This window comes from Barbus barbus (genome assembly GCF_936440315.1).
Source record: "Barbus barbus genome assembly, chromosome: 30".
Classification (NCBI taxonomy): domain Eukaryota; kingdom Metazoa; phylum Chordata; class Actinopteri; order Cypriniformes; family Cyprinidae; genus Barbus; species Barbus barbus.
Genome location: NC_136758.1, coordinates 6,296,522 through 6,319,072, shown reverse-complemented (window position 1 = coordinate 6,319,072; position 22,551 = coordinate 6,296,522). Strand labels below are relative to the sequence as shown.

The following is a 22,551-nucleotide window of genomic DNA, read 5'->3' as shown; positions in this document are numbered from 1 at the left end:
AGAAATACTCAATGCAGTATGACCTTTTGTCAGCACAAACGAACGTTTCTCATATATTCGTTTAAAGGTTAAGGGTAGTGATACCGCCCTTCAAATACAATGCAGCTCCACAAAAGAAGCCAATGAAAATCCTTTGAGCAATTAAACAGCAAGAGTGACACATTTCATTTGAAGTGTGCACAGCCCAATGAATGTATGAATGTGTACGATGTGATTTGTATAAAAATATAGTTTTTTTAGAAGAAAGCAAGTATGAAGGTACACTCCAAACCCCACCCTTAAATCTGAACAAATTCGTGTGAACCAGTTTTGAGAAACCTAAAATAGTTATGAATTGAGTGTTTTGGCAAAAATGAGAGATGAGAGTTGAGTGTTTGCCACCATGACTTGCTAACTTGCTAATGTGGTCTTAAGGAGGGAATACTTCCATAATAGTGGGAATTTTGCAGCTGCAACTGGACTTGTCTATGCTGCCCTTGAGCTCCTGGCACCGTCTCTGAATGCGGACTTTATATATTCAAAGACGCTACTCTTTTTTTGCGTATTCCAACATTTCATTGGTGATTTCAAATATGACATTTTATCATAAGCTTGGTGAACAGCTTTGGAGAGTTTGATGTTTTCCTTTCAAAGATAGGAGCTCTACTTGCATGACTGAAATAGATGGACAAGAGGTGTTTCAAAGATGGCCACCAGGTGAAATGTATTGCATTAAAGGGACTTTAATGAAGATAAGGAGCAAACTGTGCAGCGAGTTGTGTTGACAGTTTGGTAATTCAGAGAGGAGGCCCAATTTACGAATGTCACAGAGTTCATTTATAAAGAACAACACACGTCATTCGTGGACATGCACACTTTTTGCAGAGCAGTAACAATGTGATTAAGGTGTTTACATGCCTTAAAAGCACCATACACCACATTTACACTCTAAAAAATGCTGGGTTAAATACAGCCCAGTGCTGGGTAAAATATGGACAAACCCAGCAATTGGGTTGTTTTGAACTACCCAGAAGGTTGGGATAAACATTTAACCCAACCGCTGGGTCAAAACAACCCAATTGCTGGGTTTGTCCATATTTCACCCAGCACTGGGCTGTATTTAACCCAGCATTTTTTAGAGTGTACGATTATGATTATGATGAACAATTTTCAAATCCCCAACAAAACCTTGGGACATGAAGTTGGTCCAATGAGCATGTGTAGTCCTAAGCATGCTTCTATGAATTAACTATACAGTATATTAGTGCCCACCCACTTCTTGAGAGAGCGTTTGTTCCAGAATATTTTTTTCAATATAATATCAATCAATATATTTTAAGTTTATTGCAAAATATACAAATAAGTATAAAATCATAAAATAAGTATTTTACAGCATAGCAAGACTGACTTGATTACCTCATATGCAGTGCATCACTGACCATTCCCTGCAAGCTCTTTTGGCTTGATTTACTTATCGGGACTCTCTGATTGGTGGAATTTTCTGTACATTTTCATGGGTGATGTAGATTTTTGTGATTAATTCAGTTAAACACACCTATTTTAAAAATTAGTTCAACCTCAGAACTCACAGCAGGTCTGTGGTTGAACACACTGTAGGTTTTATGAGGTTTTTATCATTAAACATCAATTTCCAAAGTTTTGACTTTCGGAATCTGACACTCTATTGGTGAGTGGCTGTTTTATTAAGTAGAGGTGGACAAAGTACACAAATCCATTACTTAAGTAAAAGTACAGAAGTACTTGCATTTAAAAGTACTCAAGAACCAAAAGTAAATTTCCTTTTTTATGTCAATGCACCGTTTTATTATTGTTGCATGTAATACTTGCAATACCGCTGAAGCAACTTGCATTACACAATGCATTACACCAACTAACTTGTAGTATCTTTGGAATAAAGAGCTTTTTGGATGTTAAAAACTTATAGAAATAAAACAAATTAAAATAAAATTAACACTCCTGCCCACCCCCACAAAAGCAGAATGGTAGTGATCTCTCACAGCTCTGACAGTGTGTGCACAAATCTACATGTAGCCATTCATCCACATTTGAACCGAGTGGACAGTGAAAATGCTGTAAATACAGATTGATAAAAAATAAAATCAAACCTGCTTTAAAACCCAGCAACACAACTGTAGCTGTATAACTTTACAACAGCAACACTGCTTTAACAAAAAAGCAAAACAGCAAGATTTATTTGACATCATAGCTCTTGCGGTACGTTGATGTCATACACAGAACATCTGTGCAGTGCTGCTTCAAGTCAAACACCTATTGTGTTTTGTTAGGAGATGCACAACAGTTGTTCTTTGGCTTTATGCGTAATATTTTCGTTTACACAATTTTGCAAAATCAGACAATATTTTGTCTTATACATACCACAATATAAACTTCTCAATATTGAATCGTTGCAAAAACATATCACATTTGCAACTGGTCAGTGTTAAAAAAATGCTGGGAAATCACTTTACATAACCCGACAAGAGTGATTACTGATATGCTGTCAAAAAATCACATTTTCGAAAAGAAAAAAAAAATCACTCACTGACTTTCAAAGCTGCTGCATAACGACTTTCTACTTCGAGGATCTTGATAGAAATGTAGTGGAGTGAAAAGTGCAATATTTGTCTTTCAAATGTAGTGAAGTTAAAGTCACAAGTTTCCTGAAAAAATAATACTCAAGTAAAGATACTCAAAAAGTGTACTTAAGTACAATACTCAAGTAAATGCAATGCTTCTGTTTAGAAGGCGGGGCTTATCATTATATACAAAGTAACTGCTTGAGAAAAGGTAAAGGAAATTGAAACATTTAAAACCCTGAATCATTTGCAAGCCTGAACATTTACACAAATGGTGTAAATTCATCTGAACTACAAACTGAACTTTGATCTGTATGTTTAAATTTGCTGGCTGCAGGACAGGTAACATCTCCCACAACATTGAAATTACCGTTTACACAGGTAAAAGCCAAACTTCACTCACAAGCATATATATTTGTAAGCATGTTCAAGCCTCGTAGGTATAATTATCTGCTGGAGTTCTGAACATGTTTCCATTTAGTGAAAGGAAATCACAACTGCCACTAGAGATGGGTAAAATGGATTACTCTCTGTGCTCAAATATAGCTTGTTCAAAGAGCAGGATGCTCAATAAAAGCAGACACAGCCCAGTGGAATATCGAACACCTGGAATGAGGGTGGAATCGTGGAAGTGGATAAAAATGTGACCGTGTGATGCAGTACTGCCCTCTGCTGTTTCTGTCTCCAAAACAGAAGCTGGCAACAACATCCAATTAAACTGAAGATGAGGTTGGAACAAAGAAAGGTCTTTGGAGACAAATGTAATGAGCACAAGGACGTAGTACTTTGTCTGCAGTTTACTAAGAAGTTAAGAAAAATAAAAAATAAAGTGCATTCCAAACAATTCTCACAAACAGATTCATAAATGGGGTTTTATTCATTTAAAAAAACCATAGCTGTGGAAAGAATCAATTTCAAAACCTCTTATTTGTTAGTTTAGAAGGTCACACACTCCAACTAATTTTTAGGATGATTCTATCAAAACCTGTCAACAAAATCATGTCCAGTCATTTAATATATATATATATATATAAAAAATGTAACAATTTGTAAATATTTTTCATTATCAAAATTACAAGAATTTATGTATACATGTAATGTGTTGTATCAAACTTGTTCCAAATGCACCACTTAAAATGTGTCTGCAAGAAAATTTTTAACTCCATATTAGGGGTGGCTCAAATGATCATTATGTGAAAAAATATCATGATATTGCAAGTACTGTAAATACAGTACTACAATAATAAAAAATATAACGCGAAATATCAAGAACAATGAGAATTACAAATAAAATCAAAAGTAGATGCCCAGGCACTTTACAGAAACATGTGATATTTCATCGTGAAAATAATGTCACAATGCAGCTACAAATAGAACTCTGTTCGCAAAGTTTTATTTCTTTTGATATTTCATGAGACGCATGCTTTTTTTGACTAACTGAAAAAAAACGCCCTTGAAGAGGACACTTTTAAGGATGCAGAGTGATAGCTATCCAGTCTCGGTTCCTCTTGATCGAGTCTCAGAATGCACTGCTACCTGGTGAGTGTGAGGGGCTAAATTTACACTCAACCAGTATGTGTTTAGGAAAACAGTTTTGGTGCAGGTGGCAAGGAGACAATACCTCCACCGTGACACCTGGGAGTGTACAGGTAATGAAATGGCCTGCTTATTTAACATGCAGAATTATGCATGCTGTAATTAATTTGCCATTACTCCTTGATTGATGTCCCTGTGTGTTTTGAAGCAGACATCAGTCTATAATTACTCCCCATGTTGTGCTCCCTCCATTGTTTCGTTACAATAAACAGATGCTAATTTTACCACAGCAAACAAGTAATTGTCCCGCTCAATAATTGGGAGTGACCGTCTGCCATTTGCTTGGGGAGCATTCAAACTCGCACTTTATTTGTCGGTTTCATTTAATTTCACAAAAAATTTCCATTCAAAAATAAGACATCTAGTCTCAACAGAAGCTAACATTATGCATCACAATGACAGTGGAAGTGCTTTCAGTCTCTTTATTTAGACGACAAACCCACTATATTTTTCTCATCCGTTTCTTTGGCCGCTGAGTGAAAGGGGATGTGCCCATGAGAGAATCTGGTGAATGGGACGTGTAACTTCCTTCTGAACCACCAGGAGATGGAGGGATGCCAGCCTCACTCATGGTGGACATGGGACCCTCTTCAAAGACATCGCTGCCCAGAACCCCATGACCTGATACCTGGCCCTCCTCACTGTCCTGTGGTTCCATCTTCACCTGGGCTAAATGCCACAAGGGAGAGTTGTTCCCTGCTGCTCCTTTTGAAGAAAAAATAATAATAATATGGATTATTGCAAAAATTTTAATCATGCTTGTCTTTAATTCTGGCCATTATGCAATGTTAAAGTAGTGAGTGTACAGCTTGTATCACAGTGTAAATTTGCTGTCCCCTCAAAATAACTCAACACACAGCTATTAATGTCTAAACCGCTGGCCACAAAAGTGAGTACAGCCCTAAGTGAAAATGTCGAAATTGGGCCCAAAGTGTCAATATTTTGTGTGGCCACCTTTATTTTCCAGCACTGTCTTAGCCCTCTTGGGCTTGGAGTTCATCAGAGCTTCACAGGTTTCCACTGGAGTCCTCTTCCACTCCATGACGACATCACAGAGCTGGTGGATGTTAGAGACCTTGCGCTCCTTCACCTTCCGTTTGAGGATGCCCCGCAGATGCTCAATAGGGTTTAGATCTAGAGACATGCTTGGCCAGTCCATCACCTTTACCCTCAGCTTCTTTAGACATATGGTCTGAACACTGACAGGCTGACCCTCCACCCCTTTAACCTCTGCAGCAATGCTGGCAGCACTCATATGTCTATTTCCCAAACACAACCTCTGGATATGACGCTGAGCACGTGCACTCAACTTCTTTGGTCGACCATGGCGAGGCCTGTACTGAGTGGAACGTGTCCTGTTAAACCGCTGTATGGTCTTCAGGGGTCTTGGCAATCAGTTTCAGGGTCTTGCCAATCTTCTTATAGCCTACGCCATCTTTATGTAGAGCAACAATTCTTTTTTTCAGATCCTCAGAGAGTTCTTTGCCATGAGGTGCCATGTTGAACTTCCAGTAACCAGTATGAGAGAGTGAGAGCGAAAACACCAAATTTAACACACCTGCTCCCCATTCACACCTGAACACTAACACTAACGAGTCACATGAGAGAAAATGGCTAATTGGGCCCAATTTGGACATTTTCACTAAGGGATGTACTCACTTTTGTGGCCAGTGGTTTAGACATTAATGGCTGTGTGTTGAGTTATTTTGAGGGGACAGCAAATTTACACTTATACAAGCTGTACACTAACTACTTTACATTGTAGCAAAGTGTCATTTCTTCAGTGTTGTCACATAAAAAGATATAATAAAATATTTTTAAAAAATGTGAAGGGTGTACTCACTTCTGTGAGATACTGTAATGATATCAAAAAGACTGCAAAAACTAATGCAAATAAAAAAAAGATCTAAAGCAATTATTAAAGACAATTAAACATTTAGAAATAAAAGAAAAGAAAAAAAAACAAGTGACAACCAATATGACAAAAAAAAAAAACAAAAAAAAAAAACAGAACAACGATTAAAAGAAAAAGCCCTTACACTTCAAATGTAAAGTAATCAAATATCATTAAAACACTACTTAGTCTTCACTGGATGATTTAAAACACTGATTCTTATTACATTTATTCAGTCATGAGAGCAGAGTAGTTTTGTCTTTTTTTGTTGCTGTCACTGAGATCAAATGCACAGATCTTATTCATTAATATTCATAAAAAATGTTTGCATTCCCTTTAAGACAACCAAGTGTATTTACATGAACATAGTAGTGAGTTGAGTTCTCTTTCACAGCTTATTGCACTTTTATTCATTTATGCAATACAGTCTTCCAATTCAACTGAATTACTTTACCAAACCAAAGCTTTAACCAAACTGAATCTGATCTGAAGACACAGTGGCTGCTCACACAGAGGTGTATAGCAGACATTTAGCCAGAGATAAAGATAAAACATAGCTTAAAAATCAAAGCAGATATGGTTAAATGAGTCTAGTCAAGGATAAACACAAATTGAAACTGTATAAGTAAGAATATTATTAATGAGTGAAATACACTGGTAATAATGAAAAGGCCTACAGTTGACTGCTGCACGCTAGTTGTAAAAACAAAATTTATTTATTATTCAGGAACTACATATGGAAACGAAAAAAATATATATACAGTAGTGGTCAGAATTATTGGCACCCTTGGTAAATATGATCAAAGGCAGCTGTGAAAATTAATCTGCATTGTTAATTCTTTTGATCTTTTATTTTAAAAAAAAATCACAAAAATCGAACCTTTCATTGGATAATAAGAATTTAAAATGGGGGGAAATATCATTATGAAATAAATGTTTTTCTCTAATACACACTGGCCACAATTAACGGTACCCTTTTATTCAACTTTTTGAAACCTCCATTTGCCAGTTTAACAGCTCTAAATTTTTAAACATCAAAAATACAACAGTATATTTCATTATACACACACACGGGGTACTTTTTATCCCTGTGTTCACCAAACCCACTTTGAATGTTTGCTGCTAAAAAGCTCATTTAATTTTCATCTAACTATAGAAGCCAGTCCCATTTGAAGCTCCAGTCGTGTCTGATAGCTGAATATGCTGGAGTTTGTTTTTGGATGAGCTAGGAGAATTTTTCTTGAAGCCCTCCCAGACAACATGTGGTGATGTAGGTGATTTTAGACTCAACTATTTTCTGCAATTCTCCAGCTGTGGTCCTTGGAGAGTCTTTAGCCACTCAAACTCTCCTCCTCACCATGCGTTTGGACGATATAGACACACGTCCTCTTCCAGGCAGTTTCGTAACATTTTATGTTGATTGGAAATTCTTAATGATTGCTCTGATGGTGGAAATGGGAATTTTCACTGCTCTAGCTCTTTTCTTAAAGCCACTTCACTAATTCGTGAAGCTCAATTATCTTTTGCTGCACATCAGAAATATATTCTTTGGTTTTTCTCATTGTGATGGATGATTACGAGAATTTGGCCTTTGTTTTCCCTCCTATTTATATTTCTGTGAAACAGGAAGCCATGGCTGGATAATTTCATGTTCATAATCACCCTGGAGTGCTCAAAATTGTGAATATGAATGGGAATATACTTCAGAGATATTTTACTTATAAGAATTTCTAGGGGTGCCAATAATTGTGTCCAACATGTATTTGAGAAAAACATTTCATAATGACATTCCCCATTTTAAATTCTTATTATCCAATGAAAGGTTAGATTTTTGTGATTTTTTTAAATAAAAGATCAAAAAGATTAACAGATTAATGCAGAGTAATTTTCACTGCCTTCTTTGATCATATTTACCAAGGGTGCCAATAATTCTGACCACTACTGTATTCATATGTAAATTTGAGCAAATTCGAGATTATTGCTTTACACTTGACAGCCCTAAAATAACTCTCTGTATGTAGATGCGCTCAACATGGTTACCAGAATCGCCTGAATAATAAGTATTTGTGCAGACAGCATGCTGTGCCTATATGGTAAACTTTCTCTAAGAAGTTTTGTCTCAGCTCATCACCAATACAGCTGCTTGTGTAGCAAATTCACCTCCTTCCACAATAAATCATGGACAATCACAGCCGGACATCAAACTGCCTGCAGTGAGCAGCATTCTTGTTATTGTGCCCAATTCACATGTTGATTTAGGAGCTGTTGTGGACAGATCAAAGGACAACATTTTTCTAAAGTCTGTTGTTGATTTATGGTGTGCTGCTCACTCCCAAGCGTCTGGCAGAACAGACAGTACAACAAACAGTAGAAAAAAGGCTCAACACATGGCTGGATGCCTGCATTCAACAATTCTTATCAAAAAGTTACAAATTTGTGAATGCAGAGCAAGAATCGCCCTGTGAGTCCAAACACCCAGGTTGTATTGCAACTCATTACTTTGTAATTATATGTGGACTTTGAAAATGTTACAGTAATTTAGACCAAGGGTTTTCAAACTGGGTCCTCAATGGGAGGCACAAGGCAGTGCTTGGGTGTCCACAGAAAATGTGGTAGAAAAAATATGGTAACACTTTAGTTTGGTGACCAATTCTCAGTATTAACTAGATGTTTATTAGCATGTACATTACAAGCATACTAGCTGTTTATTAGTACTTATAAAGCACATATTAATGCCTTATTCTGCATACTGAACATATTCTACATCCCTTAATTTACCCAGTACCTAAGCATAACAAATACCTTACTAACGGTTATTTACTGAGTTTATTGAGGCAAAAGTCATAGTAAATAGTTAGTTAATAGTGAGAAGTGGTCCCAAAATTAAAATGTGACCAAAAATATATACTGCAAATAATGAAATTACTGTGAAAATTATTGAATTAAACAGACCTTTTTTTCTATTCAGGAAATCTTAAAGGTACAGTAGCAAAAACAGAATTCTAAGGGTAAAAGAAACCATGACTGAACAAGAATTAAAAGGAAAATAAACTATTTATTCCCCAATTAATACTAATTATTATTATATTACAATTAAAAGAATAAAATAAATGGATAAAGAAATTAATGAATTGCATAGGATGTTTTAAATTACATTTCTTCATAGCATTTCAACTTGTCTTGATTGAGCACTAATTAGGATCCTTCACAACTGAATGAGGTACCTGATGTGTGAGGGGAATGCCCCTCTTCCAGTCCCCCAGCCAGTCTTTCATTGGATGTGCCCAGAACACCGTTGGGAAGGGCCTGGTCACCTGAGGCCAGATCCGCTTCTGGCTCCTTGCTCAAAGGGACCGCAGTTTCACTCTCCTCTTTAACCTTCAAGGGTTTGGAATCCTCCAGAGCTTTTTCTGGATTCACGAGTCTCTCATACTCTTCTGAGAGCTCCTTACTGACCTACAGTCCAAGACCACACTAGTCAGTCAATGCCATAGCAAACACAATGTAAAATAAAAGGTACACATGCAGTCCTGTGGATATTGAAGCTGACATAACATTGGAGATCTCTCACCTGCAGCATGTAGCTGTGGTAATCTTTAATGCGGACCTGCCAGAAGCGCTGCAGAGCTAGGACGCTGCCAATGCCCACCTCATGGAATACCTGTTCCACCACGTCAGGGAAGGGTGTAGAGCCCTGGCAGGCCTCCCTGTCAACAGCCACGCGCAGCAACTTGGTGATCCGCAGGTAATGTTCGTGGACCAGGTCAGTCAAAGTCTCCAGCACGCTCTCATTCGCCGACTCGAATCCCACGTGAGCAAGCACTGTGGCAACCGACTGGTACAGAAGCTGGCGGCAGGACGGCCCGCTCAACTCAGTGACTGGCTCACCTTTACCTCTAAAAGAAGGGAGATGTGGAGAAATTGAAAAAAAAAAGTGAAAAATAGGAATTACAGGACAATATAATGTGGAGGTTTTTTATATAAATTTAAAAGAGGATGCATTTCAAATGCTCAGGTTTAAATTTATTGACTGTATCTGATGATATTGTATCTAGAGAAAAGGTTCATCGAGACAAATTTAAATGTTGGCTTGACAAATCCTTAAACATTTTAAAAAATCTTTGAAGTTCAAGGTTAATAATAGCCCTTACAGATAGACAATGATAAAGAATCTAGTTTAATCTAGCTATACGAGTCTAAAAATGCAATGTTGTGTAACCATCAAGTTAAAAGTAATGTCGTATTTTATAAAAATGGAATCACTATTTAGATCAGGGGTGCCCAAACTCGGTCCTGGAGGGCCAGTGTCCTGCAGAGTTTAGCTCTAACTTGCCTCAACAACCTGCTGGGAAGTTTCTAGTATGCCTAGTAAGAGCTTGACTGGCTGGTTCAGGTGTGTCTAACTGGGGTTGGATCTAAACTCTGCAGGACGCCGGCCCTCCAGGACCAAGTTTGGGCACCCCTGATTTAGAAAGAAAGAAAAAAAGAAAGTTTTGGGTAGTTACATCACAGTATATAGTACTAGTTATATCACATGACAGTTTACAACCTGAAATAACCTTGCTTGATTCATCAGAGAAAGGTCAAACTTACTAACTGAGTCGTGGGGGACTGCAGGGGTCCTCTCAATAATGAACTTCATTATGATATTAAGACATATGTACATTTCTTTTTTTTATGCTCCCATAAAATATCAAAATCAATTTTAATTCAGAAATTAAAAATTTTCTGATCCTAGAAGAGGTGTGTTCAGGTCACTGTACGAATGACTGGAATTTTCATGTATTTTTTGAATAAATTAATAATAGATAGGACAAACAATGACCGAGATGCATGATGATCTATTGACATACTTGTAGAAGTCGCTCTCTGGGTCACTATGGCGTAGTTGGAATGGCTGTCGAGGAGCTTTACTATCCAGTGGAAGCAGATCATCAGGTACAGTTGGTGTGGCAGGCCGGGGAGGTAGAGTATCCCCATCCTCAGGTTTGAAGACACTCTGAGCATCTAATAATGTGGACAGGGGTTGCTGGCCTTGCTGGGCAGCAGCAATGAGACCCCGGAGACGACGAGCATGCTGGCTCAGCTGCACAGTGTGGATCGTGAGGCTGCAGGGCTCAGAGGGGATATCCAGCATGGTGGTGGGACGTGGACGCTGTGCAGAAGGTTGGTGCAAGGGAGGGTCCTGCATCTCCACCTGGCGGAACTCACGCTGCAGAAGGTCAAAAGAACTGCGGCCCGAAGGAGCCGAAGCCACTGGGAGCTCGCCCCAATAACGCATCATCTTCACACAGTGCTGTCACTCAGTGTTTCTTTTGAATCTGAAAACCACAGAATACACTGCTCAAACTGACATTTCTGTGAAAAATCATATCTCCTGTCACTTGATGCACATATAGCAGTTATGAACTCAAATATCATGTCAGTCTTTATACTGATTAAAATGGTAAAAAATAAAGAAATAAATATGATACAAAAATGGCCCCAACAATATGATTTATATGATCCAAATATGATTCAAAATATAACTCGATATGATTTCTTTATTATAATTTTGAAAGATGAGATTTCATTTCAGTACTTAAGAGTACACTTACTTCTTGGTTGAAATGTACTAATATACTATAAAATGCATATAAAAAGTAGATTTTATTTTTGCAAACATTCATGCTTTTATGTATTTATAGACTTAAATCTGAACTTCTACATTCACTACACAATATAAGACGCCCAGTGTTTAATGTGGCACTCATAAAGCATAATCACCATCATAATTATCATAACAAATCGCTTAGTGTAAGTTACCTTTTTGAGCAGATGATCATAAAGGCGAATAATAGCAAAATAAAGCAATATGTATAATTTCGACAAAACGAACTATTAACTACGAGCGGCTGTGTGGTACAACACTAAAATGTTTCCGTGGCAAATGTAAATAGTTCCTAGACACCAGAGATAAGATATAAAAACTTTAAAATGTTAAAACCATAATATGCATTGCAAATAATTACTATGCATCCATATGTTTATACATGTCTTGATATAAAATAAATAAGATCAATCTTAATTACAAATTGTAGACTACGGGATCGGAATGATTAAAGTGTTACACCAAACACAGCATATGGTGTAGTGAACGCATGATGGAGTCTGAATGCAGCGAAGAACAGATGGAAACTGAGAAGAGCTCGGACCCTGAGAACGGTCAAAGCAGTGATCCTAAACAGGACATCACCAACACTAATGAAAACACAGATGATCCTTTTAAGAAACCGGCTCCATCTCTCACTGTGAAGAAATCAGGAGGATCAAACTCAAGCAAGAAATTCGCAGAGGAATTAAACAGCAGCGGATCAGAGAATAAAGACACAGATGTTGATACTAAACACCAGCAGCCATCTGCAAAACCCACAGACACTCCAACAGACCCGTCCCATCCATCATCCGAGAGATCAGAGGCACAGACGGTCCAGCCCAAACCAAAAGACATCCGACCCAAGCTCCCCCCGGCGGGTAAATTTCCTCCGGTCCCGTACACCGAGCCCCCGTGGGGATCTGTTCCCGACATCAGCTACTCGTTTGAGCTGCTGAAAAACGGGGCGATCCTAGATGCGGTCCCGCTGACCCAGAGAAGTTACTTTGTGGTGGGTCGGTTGCCGGTGTGTGATGTGTCTCTGGAGCATCCGTCCATCTCCCGCTATCACGCCGTGGTGCAGTACCGGGGCAGAGCTGGGCAGGACGGGGTCTTAGGAGAGGAGAAGGGCTTCTATGCCTATGATCTGGGGAGCACTCATGGGACGTTTGTGAATAAGAACAAAATACCCCCTAAAACATACATAAGGCTACGAGTGGGACATGTTCTGAAGTTTGGAGGAAGCACAAGACTCTTTATTTTGCAGGTATGTATTTATTAAGAGTAGCATATATATGGTCATGTTACTACCTGATAGAAGAAATCACTGAAATGCACCTTGGTACTTGTCCATAAAACATGGTACATTTTGTGGCTTTAATAGCTGTAGTAACAATGGTATTTCACTAGAAACTGTGGTTACCAATTCAAAGTTACTAAAACAATTTTCACTCAGAAGTTGCTCATAAATTTCACAATTAATTACAAGTAACATATTCAGTTAAACATGAAATTTTGTAGAAAAAAGACTGAATTGTTCTTCTTCTTCTGGTTAAACATACTCCAACAATCTGTTTTATTTACAATAAATACATTTAGAGATGTTGTCCAGCAGTTGATGCAATTCAGAATGTACATTAACTAAAGATTGGTTGATCCTTAAATACAATAATTCAATATTTTTTATTATGTAAATAACGTAATCAATATGTTTCCCCTTTTATGATTTGAATTAGACCTCGTAAATATATTTATCTCATGCTCTTCAGTATTATTGCTTGAGCTAGCTTTGATTATCCCGAATTCCCTCTTTTCTCAGGGTCCAGAGTTTGATGAAGAAGCAGAATCTGAACTGACGGTGACAGAGCTCAGAGAGCGTGCTAGAAAACAGAGAGAAGAGCTGGAGAAGAGGATGATGGGTGATGGCTCAGATGAGGAGGAAGAGAAAGAGGACAGTGAAGCCAGTGCTACAACGAGAAGCTCCTCCGAGGATACTGGCTGCTCTTGGGGAATTGGTAACAAAGACAACAACAGATGATCCTCAATCCATTGTATCTACCTGCTCTCAGTGAACTTACACATTGTGTTTTTTTTTCTTAGATGAAGAGGCAGTGCCAGAAGAGGATGAGAATGAGGAGAATCCATTTGCCACAGAATTTCAAGAGGATCAGGAAGCAGCATACTTAAAAGATCCTAAAAAGGCATTACAGGGCTTTTATGACAGAGAAGGTAAAATAAATGTGAAGATACTGAATCATGAAATCTTGAAATCATGTGCTTTTAACTGTTTATTTCAATTTCAGGAGAAGAACTAGAGTTTGATTATGAAGAAAAAGGCCATGGTACCTGGCTCTGCAGAATTAAGTAAGCACTTAATCTCTGTTTGCAGCCAAACCACATTTGCCCCTTTTTTTTATAGCAATTTAAAGGGGTCATATGATGCTATTTCAAGTTTTCCTTTCTCTTTGGAGTGTTACAAGCTGTTTGTGCATAGATAAGATTGAATTTGCCACTGACAATTCAAACGCGAGTTTTGAGCAGTAGTGCTTGCTGTTTGTCGTTTCTCCAATCACAAATGCAGACATGGTAATGTTTACGCGTGTTTTGATCGTGTTTGATTTCTGTGTCTTTTAGGTTGCCAGTGGATGATGCTATGGGCAAGCAGCTAGTGGCTGAAGTGACCCACCCAGGGAAAAAGAAAGAAGCGGCCATTCAATGCTGCTTAGAGGCCTGCCGCATTCTGGAGGCCCGTGGTCTTCTGAGACAGGAGGCAGGTAGGTAGACAGACATCAAACAATCAATACCAAAAGCTTTATTGAGATCCAGATTTATGACTGGAGCTGTCAGATCATTTAAACCCTTAAAAAATGACCATGTTAACTTTTTTGGCCATTTTGTGTGTGTGTGTGTATATATTTGTTGTATTTTGGGTGGAATTTTTGTAACAGTAAGTGACTGGATTTCAGATGTTGTTAGTCTCTTTAATAATAATGTTTTGTTGTAACAGCAAAATTATTCAGTCAGTAATAATAATAATTCAGGAACATTCTTCTTTTTGTTTTTTGTATTTATTTATTTATTTTTCCAGGTATTTATAGTCCTTTCTGGTTTTGTCTCTTTACAGTGTCCCGCAAACGCAAGAAGAAGAACTGGGAAGATGAAGATTTTTATGACAGTGATGATGACCCGTTTCTTGACCGGACAGGAGTGGTAGAGAAGAAGCGGACTGAACGCATGAAGAAGGCTGGAAAGATTCAGGAGCGTCCCGATACGTATGAGTCACTGGTACGAAACCAGCATCATATTTCCTTGGTGATTATCCATGCCCCTGTGTGTGCTATACCTGGTATTGATGTAATATGTATTATTTCCTAGCTAGCCAAACTGGCTGAGGTTGAAAAAGAGCTGGCTGAGACTGAGAAAAGGCTCAGTTCTTCTGGGAAAGGTACGGTGCTGAAAGTCTCTGTCCTTTTTTATAAATCCCTCCATATTTCACCATGTGTAAGCTTGCACTTCATGTTTGTTGTCATTCTTCAGGAGTCTCCAGTTCTTCAACAGAGGACCCTCTAGATGCTTTCATGAGCGCTGTACGCAGCGAGGTGGCTCTGGATGGAGTGGAGAGAAAGAAGCTACATTTACATGTAGCCGAGTTGAAGAAGGAAGGTCAGAGACTGCGCAAGCTAGCAGACCTGGCCAAACCCACCCAGCTGCCTTCATTACAGCCCAGCAGGTGAGCTCAGTGTTCCCTCCAGATCAGCTGGTCATTTGAATATAACACGCATTTCATTTTAGACAATTTAGAAACCAATTTATTAAGGGTTTAAAAACATGTGCACAGTTGATAATGTACAAAAGATGTGCTTTCTAATTGACTACTGCAGTCTGTTGAAGATCTCTGTATCCCTCATCAACAAAGAACAAAGAAATCAGTCTATAATTTTAAACATTTAAAAGTTATAAATTGATTTGCATTTTAATGAGTGAAATAAGTATTTGATCCCCTATCGATCAGCAAGATTTCTGGCACCCAGGTGTCTTTTATACAGGTAAGGAGCTGAGATTAGGAGCACTCTCTTAAAGGGAGTGCTCCTAATCTCAGCTTGTTACCTGTATAAAAGACACCTGTCCACAGAAGCAATCAATCGATCAGATTCCAAACTCTCCACCATGGCCAAGACCAAAGAGCTGTCCAAGGATGTCAGGGACAAGATTGTAGACCTACACAAGCCTGGAATGGGCTACAAGACCATCGCCAAGCAGCTTGGTGAGAAGGTGACCACAGTTGGTGTGATTATTCGCAAAAGGAAGAAACACAAAACAACTGTCAATCTCCCTCGGTCTGGGGCTCCATGCAAGATCTCACCTCGTGGAGTTTCAATGATCATGAGAACGGTGAGGAATCAGCCCAGAACTACACGGGAGGATCTTGTCAATGATCTCAAGGCAGCTGGGACCATAGTCACCAAGAAAACAATTGGCTACGCCATGAAGGATTGAAATCCTGCAGCACCCTCAAGGTCCCCCTGCTCAAGAAAGCACATGTACATGTCTGAAGTTTGCTAATGATTCAGAGGAGAACTGGGGGAAAGTGTTGTGGTCAGATGAGATCAAAATCCAGCTCTTTGGCATCAACTCAACTCGCCGTGATTGGAGGAGGAGGAATGCTGCCTATGACCCCAAGAACACCATCCCCACTGTCAAACATGGAGGTGGAAACATTATGCTTTGGGTTTTTTTTTTAATGGATGACATGAACACATGTCCTCTTTCTTCCACTGTTGAAAAGTAAAGCCAAAATGTCCCAAGATGATCTTCAAGTGGATCATTAATTGTTCATTAGTTTTTAAGAAATATCACCAATTTGTTTGTATGTTTTAATTTAACAAGCACTTTGTTTGCCATAAAATGAAAGGAATTGTTCAAATTTAATTTTATATTAATTAAATTGTTAATGTTTTATGCATTAATTAGATCACCAACATTTTTTTTTATATTAAATTTAAATTAAATGTAAAAAATTAAAACGGACAACACTGAATTTCTGGAAAAAAGAAAAGACATTACATTGGTCACTAATTTTAATAAATTCTTATATTGTTAAAATTGTATTAATTCAACTGATTGTCCAAAGTTGATTATTAAAATGTAGTTAAACTAGAAACTGAATCCAGAAAAAAATAAAAAACTGAAGGTTTTTATGATTAATGTGATTTTGTTTTTAAATACTGATCTAGTAGTCAGTCCACGGACACTGAGAAACCTAAGAAGTTATCTCTGCCTATGTTTGGAGCCATGAAAGGAGGGAGTAAATTCAAACTGAAGACTGGAACTATAGGAGTGAGTCTTTTTAAATTCATGTAGGAATAATATATATAACTGTAATATATATGTCATTCTTAGGCACTGTAATGAGTTCTCTCTCTCTCTCTTTCACCTAAATGTGCAGACGTTACCTCCAAAGCGAACAAATCTGCCCCCTGAGCTCTTCAACATGAAAGAAATGCCCTCTGGTGGTGAGGAAGAGGAAGAAGAGGAGGAGGAAAAAAACAAGACCGAGGATGCGGTCACAGATGGTGATGTGGAGGTTGAACACTCCAGTGCAGACAGAGCTGAAACTCAGACAGACCGCCCTAATGGTTAGACATTTACAAAAATAACCAACCACTGCCTTAAAAGTGCTGTGGGGGAAAAATCTTTGTTAGGAATTTCAAAATAGTTTGTAATACAATATTCCCAGAGTAGTGTAATTCTATTTCCGAACACAAGACGGCATTGTTGTGCTACACAGAGTCTACTTTTACTTAAATACCACTTTGGATAAAATCTCATCCATAATATTAGCCTGTAATCATAGTTAAGAGATGTTATCTAAAATATTTCTTTGTGTCTAGCTAAAGGAGACCATGAGGACCAGCCTGCTAAGATAGTAGCATCTCATGAAAAACAGAAGTCTCCCCATCTTCAAGAGAAAAGAGCCTCTCGTCCAAAAGGTAGAGTCACATTCTGTGTATGGTTTTGTGTATTCTGTGGCTTAATTTCTATGAAATGTGAAGTGTGACTGTTTTAAAACATCTTTCTTCCATTAGTCCATTGATGTTGTTACAATCAGTGCTTCTAACTTTACCTTTAAGTGGATAAAGAAAGTGACAATGCACTTTGTTTTTCATTATGATTCATATCCCAACAGAGGAAATTGACAACAGTGTCTCAAATATTCCAAAAACAAATACAAAGAAGAAAATGATTGGCCCAAGCAGGGTAAGTATTGTAGCAGGAAATAATTATGATGCATGTAAACAGCTCTTCTTAAGATATGTACACAATGATTATGTAACAAAAGTGATAAACCATTTGAGGTTTGGACCTACAGAAATAAAATAATAAATAAAAATGTAAGAAAAGTGGCATTTATTTTAAAGTTAACACAAGAATATTTAGTTATAAAACTACTGATATACTGTTCTAAATTAAGACAAAAGTATTTAGATATTTTGTAGTTGTCAAACAAGATATGTCCGTGGCAAATATGGTAGCTCTGCTAGCTAGAACACTTTTTGGACACAAAATACAAAACGGTTCTTTTGTGAAATATTATTGTATTGATTTTTCAAGGTCACTCTGCTAGGTAGAACACTTGTGATCCTTAAGTGTGATAATACTTTTGGGATCACCTGTATGGATCTGAACATGTACAGTACAATGTGTCCGTAACTCACAGTAGGGTTCTAGAATTAGTTTTCATGTGCTCTGATATTTATACATTTCTGCCTTTATTTCTAGCCTCCTGTGACCATGTCTAAGCAGTACCCAGAAGACGACCCCGACTACTGCATTTGGGTTCCTCCATCAGGTAAATAGCTGCCTCTCTTCACCCCGATGGCTGTGATATAGTTAAGTTCTGCCTGTACTGTTAAACAAAACCCTAAACAACTGCTTGTTCCTTTGCACAGTCAGAAATATGCATCAGAAATCAAGCATTCATGGCACCGAACCCTTTAATCTCAATTTGCAGGCTTTCACTGAATGCTAAACATTATTTTCAGTGAGTGTTAGCTTTTGATCTTAGGACACTTCAAACAACGTTCTGACATTTTAGAGGATTAGAGAAGTTGCATTATGGGAAAACACATTAATTCCAAGCCAAGGAATTTATTTTGAAGTCAGGAGGTTATTACAAGATAAGGTTCTCTGTTTCTTAGAAAAAAAGAGAGCGGGAGATCCAGTTTCTGCCAGAATCCATTTTTGTTGGTTAAGTTGTAATCATGTTAAGCTAACAAATGGTCCTTGTTACTATTCTGTATTAGTCATATGGCTATCTATGACTTTATCAAAAGATAAAGACTTGATGTCTTACATAATATCTTCTTTAATCTGCTTTTGAAAGAATTTTTGCTCAATGTACAATACTGTTCAAAAGCTTGGGGTCAGGAAGATTTATTAATTTATTAAAGAAATTTATAATTTTATTTAACAAGAAATTATGTTTATCAAAAGGGACAGTAAAGACTATTTAAAAAAGTATCCACAAATATTTCTTGAGCACCAAATCTGCATATTAGACTGAAATCTAATGGAGCAGAGGACTGGAGTAATGATGCTGAAAATGCAGCTTTGCATCACAGTAATAAATTACTTCTAAATATATATTAAAATAGAAGATGGTTCTTTTTTGAAAAAAAAAAATAGTATTTCACAATCACACTCTTTCACCGTATATTTAATTAAATAAATGCAGCCTCGGTGACCCTGAGACTTTTTTCAAATATATAAAATGACCCCAAACCTTTAAATGATAGCATATTTTAGAGACTTTCAGATTATTGGAGACTTTAGACATTATTAAATGATTGCCCATTACCCATAATTCTTTTTGCAACGCCTTAGCATTATTGATGATGGCGTGAAGAACATTACAATTGAATTGAAATGTATATTTTCAGTACGATCTGTCCTCTTTAGCTGTTGTCTTTGAAATTTATTGCTGGCTAATCCATTTGTATATAAATATCTATACATAAAAATTGAAATTTCTCCCATTTACCTTAGGAAATGTCCTTGATGCATTTAAAAAAAAAAGATTAGTTTGCATTACATTTTCTCTTTGACTTGAAAATCCTTCTCATTATGAAAGTCAAATAAATGCTTTGTAATTGCCATTTCATGTTGTCGTTAACCAGAGGTGTTTAGCAGGTGAAACACAGAGATAATTTTTAAAATCCATGTGTCTGATTTAAACAGGTCAGACAGGTGATGGTCGGACACATCTGAACGATAAATATGGATACTGAATACAGGAAGGAAAGACCATCCTCTCTGGATCAGGAATGGGATCAGCCCAAATGTTCATCTTAGCCCTTGGGAAGATTTCCAAACAGTGAACTTTTTGATTAATTAAGACGTTTCTAGCACTTGTTAATGGAAACTGTTTGGTCCTGTGACTGATTTTCACTTTCTTTTGCCCTGTTTTAATGACAATTTTCATTTTTGGGGCGGAGTAACCCTTTAAGGGGAGAGATTATTATTTTCAGGGTTGTTTTCATGGGCAAACAATATCATTTCTTAATATTTTGGAATTTCTGTTCGGCTGTAATTTGAAATGTATTCCATTTGACGTTATATTTTCTTCAAATGCATCATGCCATTGTAATGTCAGTCCACTTATGTTTAAGCACTTCTGTTGTTGACCAATTTCTACCCACAGCTTGCTGTTCTGGGATCATTTTAACAGGCTTAAGTAAGCTCATTGACCACTCAATCCGCTGTTCTGGGTCATTCTCGGAACAACGGCGACTCCCTCCTCGGTTTGGCTGAGTGGCCACGCTCCGTATGGACGCGAGTAGCGAGAGCTCCTGTTGGACACGGTTCTGTTGACTGCTAACGATGCCTCCTCAGAGAGAGGCGGCTTTACCAGCCATCTGGACGCTTGCTTGGCATTCTAGGATTTGGAGCAAGCTGTTAATGAATCAGTCTGTGTGTGTATGTGTGTGTGTGTGTTTGCAAGAAAGGGAGTGAGAGTGAGCTCCATGTACATTATTTATGTGTGGATTCACTTCTCTTGATATTAATGAAGAGTGACTCAGTGTTGGTGATGTGTGTGTGTTGGTGTGTCCAAGGATGGATTAGGCCCCCCACATTCACTACTACGCACTGGTCTCTGTTTATCCAACCCTTTCAGTGCTTTTGAATTCTCCATTGTTTGGAGACCATGAATGTGTATTTTGTTACTTATTTTGTAAAATAAATATTTACGCTGTGTCTCATCAACTTGGGGTCTTGTGTTGAGTGTTTGGGGTATTTTAAGTTATATCCCTGTAAAGCCTACTTTATCATATTTGCTAAGCAAATTTCTATGGCCTCTAAATTATCAAAAAGATCAAATGCTTTCTGAAAAACCTGTTGTACACAATTTACATGCCTTATGAATGATAGTTTATATTTTTAGCAAGTAAAAAGCCCTTTAGTGTACTTCTAAAAATGTTGCTCTTCAGGTCGTGGTACATCTTTTCTTTCTTTTGTCAAATCTTTTCTGATTCTTATAAAGTACATTTAAAATATATATATATATATATATATATTGTAAGTAATATTGTTACAAGCTTGTTAATTTAAGAAAAAAAAAACATGTTCAAGGCAACATTTAAGGCATGTTCAGGCATGTCTCTGGATACACTCAGTTTAACCCACTGGCAAAATGAAGCAGCACCAAACCCAATAAATACTTAAATGACGTTATAACATTTTTACATTATCTCTTAATTATCTATTATTAATTAAGAATAATAATAAATAATATATGCAAAAAAGGCCTCTAACACTAGCCAGCTCTATTTGTCTATTGTTTTCTTTTTATTAATTATACAATTTAAAAAAAAAAACGTCCTACATGTACTGCGTTAAGCTAAATGAGACTTATAGCACTTGCATATCATTGCTCTTTTGTTGATTTTGATTGCTTCCATTGTCATCATTTGTAAGTCGCTTTGGATAAAAGTGTCTGCTAAATGACTAAATGTAAATATATGATTAATGCAATAAGGCAATGACTGCCTTAAGTCTGGAACTCATGGACATCACCAGAGACTGGGTTTCTTCCTTTGTGATGCTTTGCCAGGCCTTTACTGAATCTGACTTCAGTTGTTGTTTGTTTGTGGGTCTTTCTGCCTTTATTTTTGACTTCAGCAAGTGAAATGCATGCTCAATCGAGTTGAGATCAGGAGATTGACTTGGCCATTGCAGAATATTCCACTTTTTTTACCTTCAAAAACTCCTGGGTTGCTTCTGCAGTATGTTTTGGGCCATCGTCCATTTGTACTGTAAAGCACCGCCCATTCGACTTTGCTGCATTTGGCTGAGTCTGGACAGAAAGTATATCCCTATACACTTCAGAATTCATCTGGCTGCTTCTGTCCTCTGTCACATTATCACTAAACACCAGTAACCCAGTGCCACTGGAAGCCATGCATGCTCATGCCTTCACACCGCTCCACCATGTTTCACAGATGATGTTGTATGCTTTGGGTCATGTCACTCTGATTTGGCCACTCGTAATGTTCCTGCTATCTCTTTGATGGATTTGTTTTATTTTTGAAGTCCAATTGTCTGTTTCACCTGCATGAAGAGCTCCTTTGGCTGTATAATGTGGGTTCACAGCAACAGCTTCCAAATGCAAATGGCACACTTAGAATCAACTCCAGACCTTTGACCTGCTTAACTGATGTAGAAATAACGAAGGAGTAGCCCACATCTGTCCATGAAATAACTTTTGAGTCAACTGTCCAATTACTTATGGTCCCTTGTAAAGAAGTGAAGAAGAAGTGAAGTGAAGTGACATTCAGCCAAGTATGGTGACCCAT

The 22,551-nt window shown here is 37.6% G+C and overlaps 2 protein-coding genes across 3 annotated transcripts; one reads left to right on the top strand and one right to left on the bottom strand.

Annotated features, from left to right (window-relative positions):
- Positions 1 to 3,954: 3,954 nt before the first annotated feature.
- Positions 3,955 to 12,003, bottom strand: LOC306850159 (STAGA complex 65 subunit gamma-like). Its single transcript, XM_079385624.1, has 5 exons — positions 11,872 to 12,003; positions 10,920 to 11,387; positions 9,638 to 9,962; positions 9,291 to 9,522; positions 3,955 to 4,877 (listed from the first exon to the last, which is right to left on the bottom strand). The coding sequence occupies exons 2-5, from the start codon at positions 11,348 to 11,350 to the stop codon at positions 4,615 to 4,617; spliced, it is 1,251 nt and encodes a 416-aa protein (XP_079241750.1). The 5' UTR covers positions 11,351 to 11,387; positions 11,872 to 12,003; the 3' UTR covers positions 3,955 to 4,614.
- Positions 12,004 to 12,177: 174 nt separating this feature from the next.
- On the top strand, positions 12,178 to 20,960 carry LOC306850158 (kanadaptin-like). 2 transcript variants are annotated; one of them, XM_079385623.1, is made up of 14 exons: positions 12,178 to 12,965; positions 13,518 to 13,713; positions 13,799 to 13,927; positions 14,002 to 14,062; positions 14,333 to 14,472; positions 14,823 to 14,983; positions 15,074 to 15,143; positions 15,236 to 15,428; positions 16,936 to 17,035; positions 17,145 to 17,334; positions 17,590 to 17,688; positions 17,886 to 17,956; positions 18,479 to 18,548; positions 19,937 to 20,960. In XM_079385623.1, the coding sequence occupies exons 1-14, from the start codon at positions 12,207 to 12,209 to the stop codon at positions 19,984 to 19,986; spliced, it is 2,289 nt and encodes a 762-aa protein (XP_079241749.1). In that variant the 5' UTR covers positions 12,178 to 12,206; the 3' UTR covers positions 19,987 to 20,960. The 2 variants fall into 2 exon arrangements, with proteins under 2 accessions (XP_079241749.1, XP_079241748.1); XM_079385622.1 differs by having other exon boundaries at positions 16,933 to 17,035.
- The last annotated feature ends 1,591 nt before the right edge of the window (positions 20,961 to 22,551 follow it).

Bases quoted from the DNA above. Each gene is read 5' to 3' on its own strand.
- LOC306850158 (XM_079385622.1), top strand. From the start codon at position 12,207: ATGATGGAGTCTGAATGCAGCGAAGAACAGATGGAAACTGAGAAGAGC. The intron at 14,984-15,073 runs GTACGAAACCAG...ATTATTTCCTAG, and splicing joins CCGATACGTATGAGTCACTG to CTAGCCAAACTGGCTGAGGT. The intron at 18,549-19,936 runs GTAAATAGCTGC...TGATTTAAACAG, and splicing joins CATTTGGGTTCCTCCATCAG to GTCAGACAGGTGATGGTCGG.
- LOC306850159 (XM_079385624.1), bottom strand. From the start codon at position 11,350: ATGATGCGTTATTGGGGCGAGCTCCCAGTGGCTTCGGCTCCTTCGGGC. The intron at 9,963-10,919 runs GTATGTCAATAG...CCCTTCTTTTAG, and splicing joins CCAGAGAGCGACTTCTACAA to AGGTAAAGGTGAGCCAGTCA. The intron at 4,878-9,290 runs GTACCTCATTCA...TTTCTTCAAAAG, and splicing joins GCATTCCCCTCACACATCAG to GAGCAGCAGGGAACAACTCT.